Here is a 22,813-nt window from a genome sequence, read left to right as displayed (position 1 = left end):
TATACACATATGTACACACAACTTTTTATACTTAAATCCTGTATATGAAGAATTTTTTTTCTATGAGTCTATTGTTTCATAACTTTAAAAAGCAGAAAAATTTTAATTTGCCCTACACTAACAAAAGAAAAAATTTGATTATTCACATTTATTCCCTTAAGCTAATAAGGGAATATATTTTAAGTTATATATGGAGATTAATATTACTTTAGGTCAGCAGTAGAACCCAGGGATGTATAATCACAGTGCCGTCTTCAGGGCTGGTTAAAGTTTGAATTACTTTATCAGAAGAACATGATAGAAAATATATTTTCTTTTTTTTTTTTTTTGCTTTCTAACATCTTTTACTTCTTGACCTTTTGAAACATCCAAAAATTAGTAATATTATAATCTGTGTCACAATCATAATATAACAGTTAAGAAAAAACATAAAATGAAGGCCTGAAAAGATCTTTGTTACTCATCTAGAATTATTTGGTGTAACAGTATTTTCCAGTGGAGGAAGACTATTGGATTTCAGGCATAAAACAATGCAGAAAAAAATCTCAAGGCATCACAGGGAGAGGGAGATAACTTCTGACTCTGGTTTCCCGTGTTTCAGGCCAGGAAAAGCAAGGGGAGAAAATTATTTGTCCATAGGAACAAGTAATCATGCTCTAAAGGACAATTTCATTTGAACCCATTCATGCATCCTTTTCATGCAAAATTCGAACCCATTCTACTTTATCAGAAGAACATGATAGAAAATTTATTTTATTTTATTTTATTTTATTTTTTGCTTTCTAACATCTTTTACTTCTTGACCTTTTGAAACATCCAAAAATTAGTAATATTATAATCTGTGTCACAATCATAATATAACAGTTAAGAAAAAACATAAAATGAAGGCCTAGAAATATCTTTGTTACTCATCTAGAATTATTTGGTATAACAGTATTTTCCAACGGAGGAAGACTATTGGATTTCAGGCATAAAACAATGCAGAAAAAAATCTCAAGGCATCACAGGGAGAGGGAGATAACTTCTGACTCTGGTTTCCCGTGTTTCAGGCCAGGAAGAGCAAGGGGAGAAAATTATTTGTCCATGGGAACAAATACTCATGCTCTAAAGGACAATTTCATTCGAACCCATTCATGCATCCTTTTCATGCAATTGGAACCCATTCATTGCATCCTTTTCATGCAAAATTTCAAAGATAAAGCAACATAAAATATGGGGCCAAAGAAAAGGGAGAAGGTCTTCAAGAAGAATTTGTGCCTTTAAGTTTTTACTGGTACAACAGTCCTTCAGCCTGGAGGTACTCAAAGACGAATCATGAAAAAGAAAAAAAAACTTTATTTCAAACAGGTTCAGTGATACATGTGTGTGCTACAGCAAAGGCTGGTTGTGGCAAAGTTTCATTTCACACTGCATGATGTGGGCTAGGCAAGGTGGCTCACGCCTGTAATCCCAGCACTTTGTGAGGCCGAGGTGGGCTGATCACCCTGAGGTCAGGAGAGACCGGCCTGGCCAACATGCCGAAACCCCGTCTCTACTAATAATACAAAAATTAGCCAGGTGTGGTGGCACGCACCTGTAATCTCAGCTACTTGGGGGGCTGAGGCAGGAGAATCGCTTGAACCCAGGAGGCGGAGGTTGCAGATCATGCCACTACACTCCACCCTGGGTGACAGAGCCAGACTCAAAAACAAAATAAAACAAACAAAAAAACAAAACTGCATGATGTATAATTTTGACATTATGTGGGAATGCTTAACTTCTGCCAAAATGTAGATTCAATCCAACATTATGCCAATTTTTATATTAATTTTAGTCCCTAAGTTTTCATAACCAAAAAAAAAGAGAATAACCTTACAGTTACCTACTAAGGTAACGAACTGTGAAATCAATTCCCCAATATTGCTTTGAAAATAAACCCCTTGGTTGTTAAGAGAAATTCCAACTTCCAACTCCATCCGAATGTATTATTTAACCGGTATTCTTCAGTCATCATCTACTGTTGGGTTGATTGTCACTCCTCTTCTTATCTGACCCCAACCAATTAAACGCCAGTGTTTTTCAACTCTTCGGCTAAGGGCAATTTTTTCTCCTACCTCTGTGCACACTGGATTGGTCAAAACAATTTTACCCAAATCAGCCTTGACAGCACTAACTCTCCCTCCTGTCGACAGGGATCCTATGTTCACCATGAGCACTTCATTCTTAGACAGCTTTTGAACCTTTGCTGCTTTCTTGTCTCCTTCAGTGCGTACACCTAGAAGCCGTCTAAGCAGGAAATAGGAAATTTCCAATTCTGTGAATATCTCAGGTAAAGCTCCGACTGCACCAAGTACTTGCCCCACCATTCTGTCAGCCCGGCACAAAGTGGGGTCAATTTTTGTTCCAACTCCAATAAGACCGCCTGGAGCAGCATATTGCAGATCATTATGCTCCGCAAAAAGTGAAACAATTTTGGAAAAGATTGGTTTACACATGAGTTTTCCTTCACTATCTTTGGAAACAATACCAGGTCTTACTTCTGTCTCCTGGCCCACCTTTAATACTCCTTTTAGGATACTACCACCAGCTACACCTCCCTTAAGGTCATCAACTTCACAGCCAGGTTTGTTGACATCAAAAGATCTAATAACAATAAGCCGGGGCTCTGAAGTAAAGTCTCTTGGGGGTACTGGAATTTTCTTTACTATGTACTCACAAACAACTTCAATATTGTATTTCAGCTGAGCCGAAATTGGAATAATGGGAGCTCCCTCTGCTACTGTACCTTGGACAAATGCAAGGATCTGCTCGTATTGTTCTTTAGCCTGACTTTCTTTTACCAAATCAATTTTATTTTGTAGAATCAAAATATGCTTCAGTTTCATGATCTCTATAGCAGCCAGGTGTTCAGATGTCTGAGGCTGAGGGCAAGATTCATTACCAGCTATCAACAGAAGAGCTGCATCCATCACTGCTGCACCGTTCAGCATAGTAGCCATCAAAATATCGTGGCCAGGACAGTCAACAAAGGAAACATGTCTGACTAATTTGAAGTTCCCTTTGGTCCCTGGAATGTCTGTAGGAAACTCATCAGCCGTACCGCTCCCACAAGATCGATAACATTCTGGCCGAGGGCAACTTGGGTCATCAAGTTTATAAATCTTAGCATTAGCATATCCAAGCTTGATTGTAATATTTCTTTCTAGTTCATTTTTGAACCTGACGGTGTGAACTCCAGAAATAGCTTTGACTACTGTGGATTTCCCATGAGCTACATGACCAATTGTACCTATATTAATTGTGGCTTGTCTGCTGATAACTTCGTGTGAAAGTGGCGTCAACTTGGTAACATCCAAGGTGGTGAGATCCTGACGCGAAAGATGCGGCTGCCGCAGAATCACTCCAGCTTCTCCGCCCGCCATCTTGCCAAAAGAGGAAGAACGTCACCCCGGCTGCCGCCTGATCGTCTGCAGGGGTCCTAGTGCGGGGCGGGGAAGCGGAGGCCGGAAGGCCGACTAGGGGCTCAGGATGGCCAGTGCAGCTGCAGCCTCACTGCTTGGACTTCTCTCTGCTTGAATCTGCACAGTGCCTGTCGGTAGGCTTACTGGAAAACACGGTGCAAAGTTGCTGGAGCTATTTGTTGCAGACCTGGTAGATATTTGTGCAGGCAATACTGAGGGCAGCCACCAAACCCCCGCCCCCTCGGCCCGTGCGAGGCTGGTCGAAAATATATTTTCGATTGACTACAGATAAATACTTAAAAAATTAATGGACCATTGTAATTTATTTATAGGAAAATGGATCTTGTATATACAGCCTGCTATTACATTTCTAAGAAGACACAAAACCAGCAACACACTGAATAATTCTACACTAAATATTTTTTCTTTAAATTAAGAAGATTAATTATTAATATATTTATTTTTTGTTCGAAACAAATAGCTACGTCGTGGTTTATATTATAATTTTCATTTCTTCAAATTATGTTTGAGTGATGACAATTAATAGATGCTATATTGGAGATTTACTACAATAGCTTTATTGAGGTATAGTTTATATACAAAAAAACTGTGCATTTTTAACGTATACAATTTGATGAGTTTGGACATATGCATACATTCGTAATACCATCACCCAATGAAGATAGTAGGCATGTTTATCATCTGCAAAGGTTTTCTTGAGTACCTTTATTTTGGGAGCAGAGGGCAGGTAAGACACTTGACGTGAGATCTACCCTCCTAGCAGATTTTAAAGTGATCAATGTATTGTTGCTAACTATACGTACTATGTTGTACAGTATATCTCTAGAACTTATTCATCTTTCGTAACTGAAACTTAACCAATTGAAAGTAAGTCCCTGGTAACCACCATTGTCTGTTCCTATGGATTTGACTACTTCAGATAACTCATATAAGTATAATCATAAAACATTTGTTCTTCTGTGACTGGCTTATCTTATTTAGCTTAATGTCCTCAAGGGTCATTCATGTTGTCATGAATGGCAGAATATTCTTTCTTTAAGGCTGAAGAATATTCCATCATATGTACATACTACATTTTCTTTATCCATTCATCTGTCAATGTACATTTAGGTTGTTTAAATATTCTGTTTATTCTTGATAATCCTACCATTGATGTGGGAGTGCAGATATCTCTTCAAGATGCTAATTTTAATTCTTTTGGATATACTGTATACCCAGAAGTGATATTATTGGCTTATATGGGTAGTTTTACTCTTAATTTTTGAGGAAGCTCTATACAGCTTTTTCATAGTGCGTTCTTATCAACAATGTGCTAGGGTTCCAATTTCTTCACATTATCACCTATATATATATCTCTCTCCATATATATGGATATGGATATATTCGTTTTAAGGAAGAGGGTAATAAATGAAAGTGAGAGGATGGCTCTTCTCCTTCTTCTGGGTATATACAAATGAATATATGGATATACGAATATATCCATATATGTATGTAAAATAGCCATCCTAACAGGTGTTAGGTAGCATCTTAGAACATTTCCCTAATGATTAGTGATGTTGAGCATTTTTTTCATATACCCACTGGCCACATGCGTGTCTTTTGTGGAGAAATATCTATTCAAGTCGTTCATCCATTTTTTAAAATTGGGCTATTTTTTGTTTTTGGTATTAAGTTGTAGAGGTTCCTTATATATTCTGGACATTAATACCTTAACAGATATGTTATTTGCAAATATTTTCTCAAATCTATAGGTTGCCTTTCACTCTGCTATTTCCTTTGCTGTGCAGAACATTTTTAGTTTGATGTAGTCCCACTTTATATAATTTTGCTTTGGTTACTTATGCTTTTATGAAAATTTAATGTAATCAAATACATCTATAGATTCAAGGCAATTCTGTTCAAAATCACAATTGCATTTTTTTACAAAAATAGAAAAATATTCCTAATACTCACATAGAACCACAAAAGACACTAAATAGCCAAAGCAATCTCCAGGAAGAAGAACAAGGTTAAACAAAGTTAAACAAGGTTAAAGGCATCATACACCCTGATTTCAAAAATATTACAAAGCTACAGTAGTACTGGCATAATAACAGACTTACAGATCAAGGGATCTTTGAGAAATGCAAATCAAAACCACAATGAGATACTGTCTCTCACCAGTCACAATGGTGATTCAAATTTGGCATTTTGATTAAAATGTCAAAGAATAAGAGATGCAGGTGAGGTTGCCAAGAAAAGGGACACTGATACACTGTTGGTGGAAATGTAAATTAGTTAAAACACTGTGGAAACCAGTTTGGAGATTTCTCAATGAACTTAAAACACAACTACCATTCAGCCCAGTTATCCCATTACTGGGTATATACCCAAAGGAAAATAAATCATTCTACTAAAATACACTGGAATTTGTCTGTTTATCACAGCGTTATTCACAATAGTAGAGATATGGAATCAACCTAGGTGCCCATCAAAAGTGGATTGGATAAAGAAAATGTGGTACATATACACTCATGGAATACTATGAAGCCATAATAAAGAATAAAATGATGTCCTCTGCAGCAACATGGATGCAGCTGGAGGCCATTATCCTAATCAAATTAACACAGGAACAGAATACCAAATACTTACATGTTCTCACTTATGAGTGGGAGATGGACATTGAGTACACATGGGCATAAAGATGAGAACAATAGACACTTGCGACTCCAAAAGGAGGGATGTATGGAGGGGTGTAGGGGTTGAAACCCACCTATTGGGTACTATGCTCACTATTTGGTGATGGGGTCAAATGAAAACTAAACCTTGGCATCACGCAATATATTTATGTAAAAAATCTGCACATATACCTCTTGATTCTAAAATAAAAATAAAAGATTGGGATAAAAAAGAGATAAAGTATATTTAGTACAGTCTATTAGGACATTCCTGGATTTAAATTGTTTCCGTATAATACTTCTAATATGTAAACTATTCCTCTATGTTTTCTTCTAGGATTTAAAAGTTTTAGTTCTTACATTTAAATCTTCAGTTGATTTTGATTTGATTTTGTGCCTGGTGTATGATGAATCCAGCATCTACATATGGATATTCAGTTTTCCCAACATGATTTGCCAAAGAGACTGTCATTTCATGGCATCCTTATATTAATATAAAAATTAGTTGACCATGTGTGTTTATTTTGGGGTTTTCTATTCTGTTCCATTGGTCTATATGTCTGTTTTTTTTTTTTTAATCAGTACCATGCTGTTTTGGTTATTGTAATCTTGTAGTATAGTTTTAAGCTAGGTAATGTGAAGCCTCCAGCTTTTTTGTTTGTTTGTTTGACATTTGGGCTCTTTTTTGGTTCCATATGAATTTTATAATAGTTTTTTTTTCAGTTCTGTGAAGAATGACATTGGTAATTTGATAGGAATTGCACTGAATCTGTAGATTGTTCTGAATAGTATGGACATTTTAGCAGTATTTAATTTTTCCAATCCTTGAGCACAGAATATTTTTACTTTTGTTTGTGTCATCTATTGTTTCTTTTGGCAATGTTTTATAGTTCTTCTTGAAGAGAGCTTTCCTGTCTGGTTAGATGAATCTCAAGTTATTTTATTATTTCTGTGGTTATTGTAAGTGAGATTGCTTTCTCGATTTTGTTGTCAGTGTATAGAAATGCCACTGGTTTTTGTATCTCAAAACTGTACTGAAGTCATTTACTGGGTCTAGGAGTCTTTTGAAAGACTTTTTAGGATTTTCTAGCATCGAATCATACTCTCAACCACATGAATTTACAACCAAAATCTACCAGATGTATAAAAAAGAGCTGGTACTAATCCTGCATAAACTCTTCCAAAAAATTAAGGTGGAGGGATTTCTCCCTAACCCATTCTGAAACCAGTGTTTCTGATATTAAGATCTGCCAAAGACACAACAAAAAAGAAAACTACAGGCCGATATTCATGATGAAGAGAGGTGCAAAAATTCTCAACAACATACTAGGAAACCACATCCAGCAGTACATCAAAAATATAATCCACCACAATCAAGTGAGCCTTATTCTTAGGATGCTGGCATGGTTCAACATATACAAATCAATAAATATAATTCACCACATAAATGGAATTAATAACAAAAACAATATAATCATCTAAATAGATACAGAAAAGGGACTTGATAAACTACAACATCGCTTTATGATAAAAAAAACCTTAAGCAAACTAGGCACTGAAGGAACATATCTGAAAATAATAAGTACCATCTATAATAAACCCACAGCCAATATCTTACTGAACAGGTAGAAGTTGGAAACATTGCCCCCAAGAACTGGAATAAGACAAGGATGCCCACTGTCACCATTACTGCTCAACACAGTACTAGAAGTCCTAGCCAGAGCAATCAGGCAAGATAAAGAAATAACAGACTTCCACCAGGAAAAGTGGAATTCTAATTGTCTCTTTATCTAAATCTTTTTATCAGAGCTATATGTAATACATATTTAACAAAATTTAAGACTATATTTACATTAAGTTTCTAAAACAAATTTTTCATTAATTATGTAAACAAATATTTATTAAGAATCTTTTTTATGCCAAACATGCATCTAGGGTCTAAGAATACAAAAGAAGAAAAAACAAAGAAAAGTCACTGTTCACATGAATGACCTTTAGTGGAAAGAAGACACATAGTGAATGAGTAAATTACATGCGTAGTACTTGATCATAAGTAATCATAATAAAGCAGGAAAGGATATTTTGCAGTATCAAATGGCATGTTTAAATAAACTAGTCAGGAAAGCCTTGGCTGATCCTTGTTTCTTTCCAGTTCTGCTTTGGTAATCAAATAATCTAAAATCTCACTTTCTCTGCCGGGCATGGTGGCTCAATGCCTGCATTTCCAACACTTTGGGAGGCCAAGGTGGGCAGATTACTTGAGGCCAAGAGTTCGAGACCAGCCTGGCCAACATGGTGAAACCCATCTCTACTAAAAATACAAACATTAGCCAGGGGTGGTGGCGGACACCTGTAATCCCAGTTACTCGGGAGGCTGAGGGAGGAGAATCGCTTGAACCTGGGAGACGGAGGTTGCAATGAGTCTAGATGGCATCACTGCACTCCATCCTGGGTGACAGAGTGAGACTTTGTCTCAAAATAAAATAAAATAAAATCTCATATTCTCTTTGATAACTGAAATTCTCTATATTTGCTGTTATAACGTGGCTTCTTAGCAATATAATTATGAATGAATTGCATTATAAATTGATGGGGCTGTAACTTCTGATATAAGAAATTTTTACAATGTACTGGTTCACTAGGTTGTAGAAATACAAAATATTGATAACATTATGTCCTTTTTCTTGTGGTTTATTCACGAAAACTAGGCCAAGAATAAGAAAAATCAAGGCAGGGATAGTTATTCCCTTTATAATTTCAGAAACAAGTAGACAGGAGAGAATTCTGCTGAAACCTATGTACCCATTGAAATAAAACTATACAAAAAGAGCTGATGGTAGTTGCTTAAATTTAAATCTCCTACAATAGCCTTAAAATATATATATATATGGAGAGAGAGAGAGAGATTACATGCAAAAATAAAAATAAAAACAGACAAATTTATGCCTTTAGCATGACTAGGGGTCAGAAAATACCAAAACTTCAAATTATTGTAAATTAAAAAAAAAAAAAAAAACTTACAGTGGAGTTATTCCTAGATCCCATCTCTATCCTCTCATGGTGCCCTAGGGGTTTCAGATAAACTGGCAACTACCTCAGAAAGAGCAAGACCACACTAATTGTGAAAATTTAAAAAGGAATTCCAAAAGGATCAGATTGCTGGGCAGAAGGAAAGTGTGTTTTGGACTTGAAGAGTTAGTCTTGGAAAACCAAACTTCTGAGGAGAAGAGGGTAAAACATGAGAAAGGAAAAAGCACATTTAAAACCTGCTGAGTAAATGAGGGGAAAAAGCAAGTGTGTGTATGTGTTGAAGAGAGGTGTTAGGATAGACAAAATGACATTCAAAAGATGAAACAAAACAAAAGAAACTTCTCTCCCCCAAATCATTCATTTAAAAGAATGCATTGCAATATTTTGACAGAAGAGGACACTCTTGAAATAGGAATCCAATACAGTTCTCCAACTATCATTCCAGTCCACAAAAAGCATTTTTAGTCTATTAATATACGATGATACCATGGAAAGAACACAGAAAATGAGAATTAAAACATTCAAACTGATTTTTTTAAATGCCCCATGAAGAACAACCATGAAACACGGAAAAATATGAGGCAACACTTCAAACTGATTTAAATATCCTAAAAACAAATAAAAATTGAACTAGTATACCAAAAATTCACAAGTTAAAAACCAAACTGTATAAAGCAGGAAGAAATGCAACAGTTCTTTTATTTTCCCATTTTCACTCACCTATTGTTATCGGGAATTTTTTTCACCTAAATTACAGACTTTATAGCTAAAAGCTTCTTCCTAGGAAGATCCTATATTCTAGAAACTTTCAGTATCAATTTTCCTTATATAAATCTTTATCAAATTCACTTATCAAGCTAATTTTTCTCCGGAATCATACAATGATAAATTATTTCCTGCCTTGTTAAATTTTTACTTCCTGGATTTTAATTATTTCTGTCATATGAAATGACGTATCTGAGTCCTGTAACCACTAAATTCTTTCTAATTTATTTTCCTTATATACATTTTCACAGAAACCCTGGAATCCGGATAACCTATTGTGTAATTTATGCTATAATAACCTTTTATAAAGTGTTTTAAGCACTATTTGTCTGACAATTATAAGACAAGACTCAAAAAAAAGGATCAATGAAACAGAAAATATCCCAAATCAGATGGTCAAAATAATCTATGACTTGGAAAATAAAAGTAGGAACTAAGACTGTGGCCATGAATGTTGAGGAACTAAATTCCTAGTGTTTAAGTCCTGAAAGAATAAAGTTTCAGCTAATATGTGTTCTGTTCCTGTTGCTTTGATAATTAATCATGGAATTTTCATTTTTTTAGATGACTGTAATTCTCTGACTTTGCTTTAAAAAATTGTCTCAATTTAATCACAGCTTATTCGAAAGAGATGACAGGTATATACATCTGTGGTTTCTGTCACAAGAAAATCACGTCTTAGGAGAATTTTCTATACATAACCAGTTTTAGAAATGCAAAAAGTAATTTTAATTTATTTTTGTATAATATTGATAACAAAAGATAGGAAACATTAATATAAAGAAAATGACTGATTTTTAAAAATGTATCTTTGTGCATATCCTAAAAAACCCTGATCTCTACATAAAGGTATCTATTATTATTTTTCTTCAGAATTTCAGAAATAACAAAAGAGAAGAAAATTTTATGGAAATCTAGATTTGCATCTCATTAAAATAGACTGAGGAGGGATTTGGAATGTAGACACTTTATCTTATTTCCTTATCTTATTCTATTCATGTTAATATCTGTAACTAAAATAATCTTTCTTTTCTTTGACTAGCTGGTTTATGCTATTTTTAGAACAATGCTATATATTCTGTTGGAGTGGTTATTTAATAGAATATTTTGATATAAAACCATAATCCAAACATGTGACAACTAAAATTGTTCGAAAGGACTTCTTAAAAGTATAAATGGAATAGCTTACAACTGATGCATGCTTTTGTAAAAAAAAAAAAAGTTGATAAATCAATTAAATACCAAAGAAAAACTGATATTGGAAACACTAGTTAAACCATCATGGAAAGATTTCCAAGTTTTTAGATTTTTGTCTGAGTTTACTCCTTAATACCTACAGCATTTGGGGTTAGGTTTATCAGCTTGAGGAGTCAATTTGGTTTCATTTTGGTTTGAAAGAAGAAACAGAAATTAAGAGAGGGATTTTGAAAAAGAAAGAAGTCATGGAAAGTGTGAGGCACAAACTATGCTAGCAAAATTCAGTCAACCCTTTTGCTAAGAACATAACTGTATCTCTCATCAGTCAGAATGGCAGTTATTAAAATGTCAAAAAATAAAAGATGCTCTTGAGGTTTCAGAGAAAAGTGAACACTTATACACTATTGGTAGAAATGAAAATTAATTCAGGCACTGTGGAAAGCGGTTTAGAGATTTTTCAAAGAACTTGAAGCAGAGCTATCGTTCGACCAGCAATCCCATTACAGGGTATATAACCAAAGGAAAATCAATTGTTCCACCAAAAAGACGTATGTATGTTTATGTCCCTCATGGTGCTATTCATAACAACAAAGACAGAATCAATGTAGGTGCCCATTAATGGTGGATTGAATAAAGAAAATGTGATATGCGTACACCATGGAATACTATGCATACATAAAGATAAATAAAATCATGTTTTTTGTGGTGGTATGGATGCAGCTGGAGGCCAAAATCTTAAGTGAATTAATGCAGAAACAGAATCTCAAACACTGCATGTTCTCACTTATAAGTGGGAGTTAGACATTTGGTACACAAATATATAAACCTGGAAACAACAGACATTGGGAACTGGTAGGGGATGGGAGAGAGGCTGGCATGGTACCCAAAACTACCTGTTGGGTACTATGCTTACTACTTGGGTGATGGGATCATCTTTATCCCAAACCTTAGTGTCACACATATACCCATGTCACACACTGTCATGTGCCCTCTGAATCCAAAATTAAAGTTGAAAAAAATGAATTAACAAAATCAAACATATTAGATTTTAATTTTTATATATTACATGCCTTTCACAAAGACTTCTATTTTTCTTCACGCTGCTTAAAAATTATGGCTGTAAGAAAAGTTAAAAAAAAGAAATACCTATATTGTATCTTAAATATCATTTTGTGCTTTTCTATCTGTGGTGCAGAATGAATAGATGCTCTGGGAAATGGCATCAATTCTATATCACTTATTTATTCACTGAACTCACGTTTATTGGGTTAACATATGTGACCAGTTGCTGTGTTAGCCCCAGGGTTACAAAGGTTAAGTAAGCATGGTCCATTAAGGTACTTACAGTACACAGGGGAGCAAGTCACAGAAGTCAGAGTTCCAGCGCAAAGCTAGGTGTAAGCCTGGACTGTGATAGGAATACGTAAGATGGACCTTATCCAAAATGTTAGGCTGCCCAGTGTTTGCACATTTGAAAATCGTTTTCTGGGATATTTAATATTGAGTCAAATAAAAAAATGAAAAGAAGATTTTGTACAAGACAGCACATTCAAAGATATACTATTTTCTGGTCAATATTTTTCTTGTGCTCCAGCAAGCTACAACAACAGATATTTCTTGGCTCCCAGGGGCTATGAAGAATTTCAAAAGGAGGTGGTGTAACTTCTATCCTCAGAAAGCACTTATAAATTAAATATGAGCAATAAAGTCAAAGGTATATAAAAACTTAGTATAACAATAGTAAGTAGAAAAATGACTGTGTATGTGTGATTGAGTGTGTGCGATGGATGTTTCTGCTCACCCCTGTAGAGATACAGCAAGCCCCAGTGCTGCCAAGGCTGTGGTGGAACCTCTGTGGCTTCTAGGGGAGGTGTGTAGTTCAGCCCATGACGTCAATATGGTTCAGGGTGCTATTTACTGACTATTTGGCTGGAACAATCTCCTGAATTTTATGTGAACTGCTTAGTGGAAAGTTTTAAAATCAAGCAATATCTGTAAATATATTTCTTGGCGAGAGAAATAGTATGAAAAGGATAAAGTGGGAAACTTTTCTAGGCAGTGAGGTGAATAGAACACTGGTAGAGAAAATGAGACTGATCTAAAGATATTGACAAGTATATTAGAAAAGAAGAAAAGAGAAGATTAAGTTCTCATACTTGCCAGCATACAAAATTTGATCATTCATATATTATGTGAAGAGAAATCTGAAAGTTTAGGAATTGTGTTGATACAGCTTGCACTAAAATTCAATCAGCTTTTTATTAGAAATGATATTAACACACGTAAGTTCATAGCTTACTACTGATTACAGTAAGTTCATAGCTTACTATTGATTACATTTACGAGAACAATAATACAAACATGGAATTTGTTGATGTAAAATAAATTTGCTAGCAAAAAATTTAAATCTATAATTGTGAGTCAATGACTGGAAATGACTTTACAAATCTATTACAAATATTAAATATTTTATTACACTGAAGAAATATGTTTCCTAAAAAAGCATTTCATTAAACATATGAGGTCTGATTATGCACACATTGTGGAGTTTCATGTGTACAAAATTGTATGTTTCCACACTGGTTTAGGAAATAATATTAAAACTTTTTTTAATTGAAAGAATAATTTGTTTTTCCTTTTTTTCTCCTTGAAAGTTATCTGTTTTAAAAGTAATTTATCTTAATATTTCAGTTATAGAACCAAAGAATTATGCTCTACAGACTTGAAATTTCCTCTGCACAGTGGTGCGATTTCTGGGGAATTGATATATTAAAAAAATACTATTTACTAGACATTGTATGAAATAGCATGTTTAATGTTTAGTTGTATGTCTTTGCTTTCCACTTTTGATAAGTAGATTTGTCGAAATTCCTCTAGCCCGAAAGAAGTGAGTGTCTTTGGTGTGTCAGTCACAAAATCAACTATCCACTCATTGAGAAAGAAAAGGAGAAATACCAGGTTAAATTTCGAAAAGCCATGGCTGGTAAGGTGTTTTTAAATATGTGGCTAAAAATTCTAGAAAACCCTGAGCCAGGATTGCAGAAATTGGCATTTCGATTTTGAGGTGTGCACAAACTTAAAAAGTTTGAAGAAAACCGTTGGCATTTTAAAGGAATAGTAATAACTTTAAATCCTTGATTGTGTCAGTGATACAGTCAATTTTGCAAAGATGTAAAAACATAATAAAAGAACGGGTATATCTTTATAAATTCAGAATAAAATTGCAAAGCATCCTATTCTCCTCTAGAAGAAAGGATAAATTTTTGCTTAGCTTTGAATTACATTGTCAGAATCTAGTAAAGTGAAAAATTTCATTCAGAAAACACCATTCAATTTGAGCTCTGTTGATATTTCAATTAGATTTAGTCTCATTGTTAGGATATTTACTTACTTGATGATGCTTATTTGAATGGGGAAAATTTTATTTATGGAAATACATTTTATTATAGGACTTAGAATGTATAGACATAATATAAATTACATTAATCTGCATGCTGATATTCCAAAGAGCTTTTGGGGAATTTTCTGTTTGCTATTTTCCTTCAGGAAATATTTCAGGAATCTTAGCCAGGTTTAAATTGCTATATCTGTGAAAATAATGTGAACATTGATATACATATTTAATTTAATTTAATTTATAATGATGTATTTAATAAAGATTCTAACTCAGAAGATTTCTTTTTTTTCTGAGACAGACTTAGGAAACAAGTCTGTCTTCTTTCTTTAAAAGCAGAGCTTCTGAAGAGAATAGATCCCAGACTAAATTCAATATGATTTTCAAATGTTTACCCAGAGACTTCAAGAATTAATTCTGTTTTTGTCAGACTCAGCCTACTAATGTGTTTTATATATGGCAGAGTAGGCCCTAAACCTATCTTTCAAGCCATTGAAATTGTCAAATCTTTTTCCTTTCTAGAAGGTTTAAAAATAAGAAAGCTATTATTCTATTCCTTCTGCTATCAAAATTCAATAGTGAGATGTTACTGTCAGCAACCCAGAATTAAGTATTGAATATTGGATGTTGAGAATTATCCAGAATGGAATACTGTAGGCAGTGGACAGTCTTGTCTTTGAAGGGTTATTTTAATATTCCCTTCATATATTTGGGTGCTCTAATATATGTTTATAATTGTTATGTCCTCCTGGTCATCTGATCCTTTATCATTGTAACTTAACATTTATTTTATCTGATGTAAATACGGCCACCCCTTTTTCTTTTGGTTCCCATTTGCATGGAATTTCTTTTTCAGTCCTTTCATTTTCAGACTGTGTGTGCCCTTACATCAAAAGTGTTTCTATTGTAGACAGAATACAGTTAGATCTGGCTTTTTACTCATTCAGCCACACTGGGTCTTTTTATTGAATAATTTAATCCACTTATACTTAATTAATTACATGAAAGGATTTACTATTGCCATCTTCAGTGCTTCTTGTATTTCTTGTAGTCATTTTGTTTCCTTTTTCCTCTTTGTTTCCGTTTTTTTGGGGGGTGCTGGGGACAGGGTCTCACTCTGTCACCCAGGCTGTAGGGCAATTCTGGGTTGAAAATTCTTTTCTTTAAGAATGTTGAATATTGACGCCCCACTCTCTTCTGGCTTATAGGGTTTCTGCAGAGGGATCCACAGCCTTTGTAGATGACCTGACCTTTCTCTCTGGCTGCCCTTAACCTTTTTTCCTTCATTTTGACCTTGGAGAATCTGATGATTATGTGTCTTGGGGTTGACCTTCTTGTGGGATATCTTTGTGGCGTTCTCTGCATTTTCTGCATTTGAAGACTGTCCTGTCCTGCTAGGTTGGGGAAGTTCTCCTGGATAATATCATGAAATGTGTTCTCCAGCTTGTTTCCATTCTCCCCATCTCCTTCTGGTACTCCAGTCAATCGTAGGTTTGGTCTTTTTACCTAGTCCCATTTTTCTTGGAGGCTTTGTTTTTTTTTTTCATCCTTATTTTTTTAATCTTGTCTGCATGCCTTATTTCAGCAAGATGGTCTTTAAACTCTGATATCCTTTCTTCTGCTTGGTCAATTTGGCTATTGATACTTGTGTACGCTTCACAAAGTTCTTGTGCTGTGTTTTTCTGTTCCATAAAGTCATGCGTGTTCCTCTCTAAACTGGTTATTCTAGTTAGCAGCGCCTCTAACCTTTTATCAAGGTTCTTAGCTTCTTTGCATTTAGTTAGAACATGCTCCTTTAGCTCAGCAGAGTTTTTTATTACCCATCTTCTTAAGCCTACTTCAGTCAATTCGTCCATCTCATCCTCTATCCAGTTCTGTGCCCTTGCTAGAGAAGCACTGCAATCATTTGGAGGAGAAGAGGCACTCTGGCATTTTTGGTTTTCAGCGATTTTTTGTTGATTTTTTTCTCATCTTCACAAGTTTGTCCAGTTTCGATCTTTGAAGCTGCTGACCCTTGGATGGGGGTTTTTGTGGGGATTTTTGTTGTTGTTGTTGATTCTATTGTTGTTGCTTTCTGTTTGTTTTTCTTTCAATGGTCAGGTCCCTCTTCTGTAGGGTTGCTGCATTTTGCTGGGGGTTCACTTCGGGCCTATTCATCTGGTTCATTCCCTCGCCTGGAGATGTCACTCAAGGTGGCTGGAGAACAGCAAAGATGAGTGCCTGCTCCTTCCTCTGGGATCTCTGACCTCAAGGGACACCAACCTGACACCAGTAGGATCACTCCTGTATAGGGTATCTGACAACCCCTGCTGTAGGGTCTCACCCAGTTGCGTGGCACAGGGAACAGGACCCATTTAACGAAGCACTTTGACAGTCCCTTAGTGGAGGGGTGTGCTTCACTGAGAGGAAACCCACTCATCTGGACTGCCTCGTTTCCTCAGAACTACCAGGAGGAAAGGTAGGTACAGTATTCCTGGTTAGCATTTTTTTCCCAGCACTTTGAATATCTTATCCCACTTAATTCTGCTGTGCTATGTTCCTGCTAATATATCTGCCGATAATCTTATGGAAACTTTCTTATACATGATTAGTTGCTTTTCCTTTGCTGTTTTCAAGATTCTTTGTCTTTGACTTTTGACAGGGTATAATGAGTCTCAGTGTCAACGTTTATTGTTCATCCTAGCTGGAGTCCTTTGTGTTTCTAGAGTTTAATGTCCAATTACGTGGATTCAGGAAGTTTTCTCATATTATTCTTTGAATAAGCTCTCTGGAAAAGTTTGTTTTAAAACATCAAGAGAGGCCGGGCGCGGTGGCTGACGCCTGTAATCCCAGCACTTTGGGAGGTTGAGGCGGGTGGATCACGAGGTCAGGAGATCGAGACCATCCTGGTTAACATGGTGAAACCCCGTCTCTACTAAAAATACAAAAAATTAGCCGGGTGTGGTGGCGGGCGCCTGTAATCCCAGCTACTCGGGAGGCTGAGGCAGGAGAATGGTGTGAACCCGGGAGGCGGAGCTTGCAGTGAGCCAAGATCGCGCCACTGCACTCCTGCCTGGGTGAAAGAGCGAGACTCTGTCTCAAAAAAACAAAACAAAAAAAAAATCAAGAGAACTGTGTTCTTTAAAGATTTGGAAGAGTTAACCAGTAAAATCATTTGAACCTACTGTTTCCTTTGTTGCAAAATAATTAACAAAAATTTAACTTTAATTGATGCAGTTCAATGTAGGGCTTCTAATTCATGTATAGGCATCTTTAATTGTATTTTTCAAGGAATCCATTTTAATCTAAGTCAATACATTTATTGGCATTTGTTCATAAGTCACTCATTCTCCATTTAATATCTGTAAGATTTTTGCAAATGTTCCCCACACCTTTTCATTCAGATAATGATAATTTTTGTCTTGTCTCTTTTTTTTCCTGTTAACTCTAGTTATTTCAAACTTACTGATCTATTCAAAGACTGGCTTTCACAGTAATCAATTTTCTCTATTAAGTTCTTATTTCATACTTTTCTGCTGTATTATTATTTTGTTCCTTTTGCTTATTTGGGGTTAACAGTTCTTATTTCATACTTTTCTGCTGTATTATTATTTCATTCCTTTTGCTCATTTGCGGTTAACTTGTTTTTCACTTGGTAGTATGTTAGGGTAAAGCTTAACTCAATTATTTGAGACCCTTTATTTTTTACTTAATGAAATAATTATCTTTCTACTCACTATTAACACATCTCCCAAATTTTGATAGGTGTTCAATTTTTATTTATTAAAACATTTTGTAATTTTATGTCTCATGGATTTATGTAGAGGCATGCTTTTAATTTTCTAAATATTAGTGGATTTTCTAGTGTCATCTTGCTAACAATTTCTAATTTATTTTTATTGTATGAGAGAACATACTATGCATAATTTCTATCCTCCAAGACTTATTGAGCCTGGTTTTATGTCCAGTTATGAATGAACTTGGTGAATGTTTCCTATGCAGTTATGAAGAATCTTCATTCTGCCGCTGTTAGTGGTAGTGTTTGCTCTAAACATGCAAACAAAGTTAAGCTGGTTGATATTGTTAATAAATTATTCTGTAACCTTACTAATTTTCCCTCTTTTTGTTTTATCAATTAAAAGTGGGAGCTTGAAAAGTCAATCTCATAGAAGTAGAGAAGAGAATAATAGTCACCAAAGCCTGGGAAGCATATATGGAGGGGAGGGGATAAAGAGAGATTGGGTACAAACATGGTTAGATAAAATAAACGACTTCTAATGTTAGCTAGCACAGTAGTGACTACAGTTAACGACAATGTATTGTATATTTCAAAATAGCTAGAAGAAAGAACTTGAAATGTTTTCAACGCAAGAAATGACAAACGTTTGAGTTATGGATATCGTAAATACCCTAATTTAATCATTACACATTCTATGCATGCCACAAAATATCACATGAACCCCATAAATATGTACAAATATACATCAAAAAATGTTTTTAAAAAGAAAAGAGAGTTAAAATAACCAAATGTAATTTTGTAATTTTGTATTTTTTCTAATTTCATTTTATTTTTAATCATTAAGCATTTTGAATCCCACTTAATAGATGCACACACTTATAGTGTTTTTATGTCTTCTGGAATGTTTGATTAATTTATCATTATGTGATACTGCTTTTTATTCATGGTAATATTTCTTCTTCTGAATTACATTTTGTCTGGCATAAATATAACCACTCCTGGTTTCTTTAGATTAATATTTGCATGGTACATAATTTCCATATTTTAACTTAGTATATTATTTATTCATATAAACATAAATGGTTTTACAAATACAGTATATCATTGAATAATGTTTCTTTATCCAATCTGATATTATATGTCTATTAACTGTAGTCAGACCATTTATATTTAATGTAATTGTTCAAATGGTTGAATTTACATCTATAATCTTTCTCTTTGTTTCTGCTTTGTCCCATAATTACTACCTTCAATTATATTAATTGAGTTTTTAAAATTACTTCATTTTTTTTCAATACTGGCTTATTAGCAATAACCTTTTCTTTTGTTTTTATCGGTTGTTCTATATTAAAAGTTATCCAAACTTCCCTACACAGTCTATCTTTAAATAGTATTATATCACTTCTTGTGTAGTATAAAGCTTTGTAATAGTATGCTGAATGTTCCTTTCTCTTTTTGAGTGAGAAATACTTTTAATATTTTTCCATATATATTTTTTATGTTCCATATTGTCTCTCATGTTCTTTTCTGACACCGATTATATATGTGGTGTATTTTCTTGTATTGTCTAACTGCTAATTCTTTACTGTTTGGTCCTTTTTCATATTTTTGAAGCTTTCTTCTGTTTTCATTTTGGATAGTTCTTATCCTTGATTTATTCTTTTGCATTGTATAATCTAATCTAGTATTTATCTTGTTTATGATGTTTTTATTTCCAGTATTGTATTTTGTTTTTTGTTTTTTGTTTTTGAGTTTCACTCTTGTTGCCCAGGCTGGAGTGCAATGGTGCAATCCCAGCTCACCTCAATCCCTGGCTCCCAGCTTCAAGCGATTCTTCTGCCTCAGCCTCCTGAGTAGCTGGGATTACAGGCATGCACCACCACACCCGGCTAATTTTGTATTTTTAGTAGAGACGGGGTTTCTCCATGTTGGTCAGGCTGATCTGGAACTCCTGACCTCAGATGATCTGCCCGTTTTGGCCTTCCACAGTCCTGGGATTACAGGTGTGAGCCACTGCGCCCATCCGTCCAGTATTGCATTTTAATTTCTAGAAGTTCTATATGAAATATAAAAAGTAGAATTGGAATAGATTATGTTTCTGTTTCTTTCAAATGTTAGACCACAAAACAGGACTTTAAAAAATTCAATTGAACTCATACCAAGTATGTTTTCTGACTACAGTGGAATAAACTAGAAACTGACAACAAGAGGAACTTTGGAAACTATACAAATACATAAAAATTAAGCAATATGCTCCGGAATGACCAGTAAGTCAATGAAGAAATTAAGAAGGAAATACAAAATTTTTTTGAAACTAATGAAAATGGAAATATACAATAACAAAACTTATGGGATACAACAAAAGTAGTGCTAAGAGGAAAGTTTAGAGTAATAAGCAACTTCATGAAAAATGTAGAAAAACTTCAAGTAAACAACCCAACAATGGATCTTGAAGTGGAAAAGTGAAAGCAAACCAAACCCAAAATTAGAAGGAAAGAAATAATAAAAATCAGACCTGTAATAAGTGAAATTGAAATTTAAAAAAATACAAAAGATTAATCAAAAAGTTTATTTTTCAAAAAGATAAACAAAATTGACAAACTTTTAGCCAGACTAAGAAAAAAAGAAAGAAGACCAAAATAAGAAAATCAGAGATGAACAAGGAGACAATACAACTGACATTGCAGAAATTTAAAGAATCATTAGAGACTGCTATGAGCAGCTATATGCCAATGAATTTGAAAACTTACAGTTGGATAAACTCATAAACACATATAACCTACCAAGATTGAACCATAAAGAAATTCAAAACCTGAATAGACCAATAACAAATAATGAAATCAAAGCTGCAATAAAAAGTCTTCCAGCAAAGAATAGCCTGAGACCCGATGGCTTCACTGATAAATTTTACCAAATATTTAAAGAACTAATACCAATCCTACTCACACTATTCTGAAAAAATAGAGGAGGAAGGAATAAGCTCCAACTCTTTCTATGAGGCCAATATTACCCTGGTACCAAACCAGACAAAGACACATCAGAAAAACAAATCTGCAGGCCAATATCCCTCAAGAACATAGATACAGAAATCCTCAAGAAAATACTAGCAAACTGAATTCAGCAGTACCTCAAAAAAAACAAACAAACAAACAAAAATTCACCGCAATCACGTGGGCTTTATTCTTGGAATGCAAGTTTGACTCAACATATGCAAATCCATACATGTGATTTACCACATAAACAATCAAAAACAAAAAAAAATCATCATCTCAACAGATGCAGAAAAATTTTTTGATGAAATCTAATATGGCTTCTTGATAAAAACTCACAACAAACTAGGCATTGAAGGAACATATCTCAAAATGAGAAGAGCTATCTATGACAAACCACAGGCAATATCATACTGAATAGGCAATAACTAGAAGCATTTCCCTTGAAAACTAGAAAAAGACAAGGATGCCCACTCTCATCACTCCTGTTCAACATAGAACTGGAAGTCCTAGCCAGAGCAATCAGGGAAGAGAAATAAATAAAACACATCCAAATAAGAAAAGAAGAAGTCAAGCTACCTCTCCTTGCAGATTATGTGATTTGATACCCAGAAATCCCTAAAGACTGCTCCAAAAGAACCCTTGTACTGATAAGTGGCTTTAATAAATTTTCAGGAAACAAAGTAAATATACAAAAATCAGTAGCATTTCTATATACTGATAATATTCAAGCTGAGAGCCAAATCAAGAACATAATCCCATTTATAATAGCCACACACACACACAAAATACCTAGGAATACATCTAACCAAGGTGGTGAAAAATATCTATGAAGAGAAATAGAAAACACTGCTAAAGAAGTCATAGATGACACAAACTAATAAAAAGAAATTCCATGTTCATGGGTAGGAAGAATCAATAATGTTAAAATGGCCATATGGCCCAAAGTAATCTATAGACTTAATACTATTCCTGTCGCTATTTCTGTGAGTTCAACTGTTTTTGGAATATACATCCATGTTAGATCATATGATATATGTCTTTATATGGCTGGCATTTTTCACTTAGCTGGATGTCCTCTAGATTCATCTATGTTGTCGCAAATGCCAGTTTCCTTCTCTTTTAAGGCTGAGTCATATTCCTTTCTGTGTACATACCACATTTTCTTTATCTATGGATCCACTGATAAATGCTTAGTTTGATTACATTTCATGGTTATCTTAAATAATGCTGCAATATACGTGGACAAGGAGATAGATTGTTGATATATTAATATACTTCCCTTTGGAAATATAACCAGTAGTTGAATTGTTGGATCATATGGTAGCTTTATTTTTTAATTTTGTGAGAAATCTCCACACTGTTGTTCATTACCACTGTACTAATTTACATTTCCACTAAGAATGTGCACGGGTTCCCTTTTTTTCATATCCTAATGAACATGTGACATCTTTTTTTTTTTTATAACAGCCTTCCTAACAGATGTCAAATGATTAGTCATCCTGTTTGTAATTTGCATTTTCCTGATGATTAGTGATGTTGAGCATGTTTTTATATATCTGTTGGCCATTTGTATATCTTCTTTTAAGAAATATATTTTC

The 22,813-nt window shown here is 34.5% G+C and overlaps 1 protein-coding gene across 1 annotated transcript; it reads right to left on the bottom strand.

The window, feature by feature from the left end:
• Positions 1–340: 340 nt before the first annotated feature.
• Positions 341–3,420, bottom strand: EIF2S3B (eukaryotic translation initiation factor 2 subunit gamma B). Its single transcript, XM_054444955.2, has one exon. It carries the CDS (start codon positions 3,399–3,401, stop codon positions 1,983–1,985), a length of 1,419 nt encoding a protein of 472 aa, XP_054300930.1. The 5' UTR covers positions 3,402–3,420; the 3' UTR covers positions 341–1,982.
• Between the last annotated feature and the right edge of the window lie 19,393 nt (positions 3,421–22,813).

Source organism: Pongo pygmaeus, chromosome 10, assembly GCF_028885625.2.
Source record: "Pongo pygmaeus isolate AG05252 chromosome 10, NHGRI_mPonPyg2-v2.0_pri, whole genome shotgun sequence".
Lineage (NCBI taxonomy): Eukaryota > Metazoa > Chordata > Mammalia > Primates > Hominidae > Pongo > Pongo pygmaeus.
This window is presented reverse-complemented; position numbering and strand designations above follow the sequence as displayed.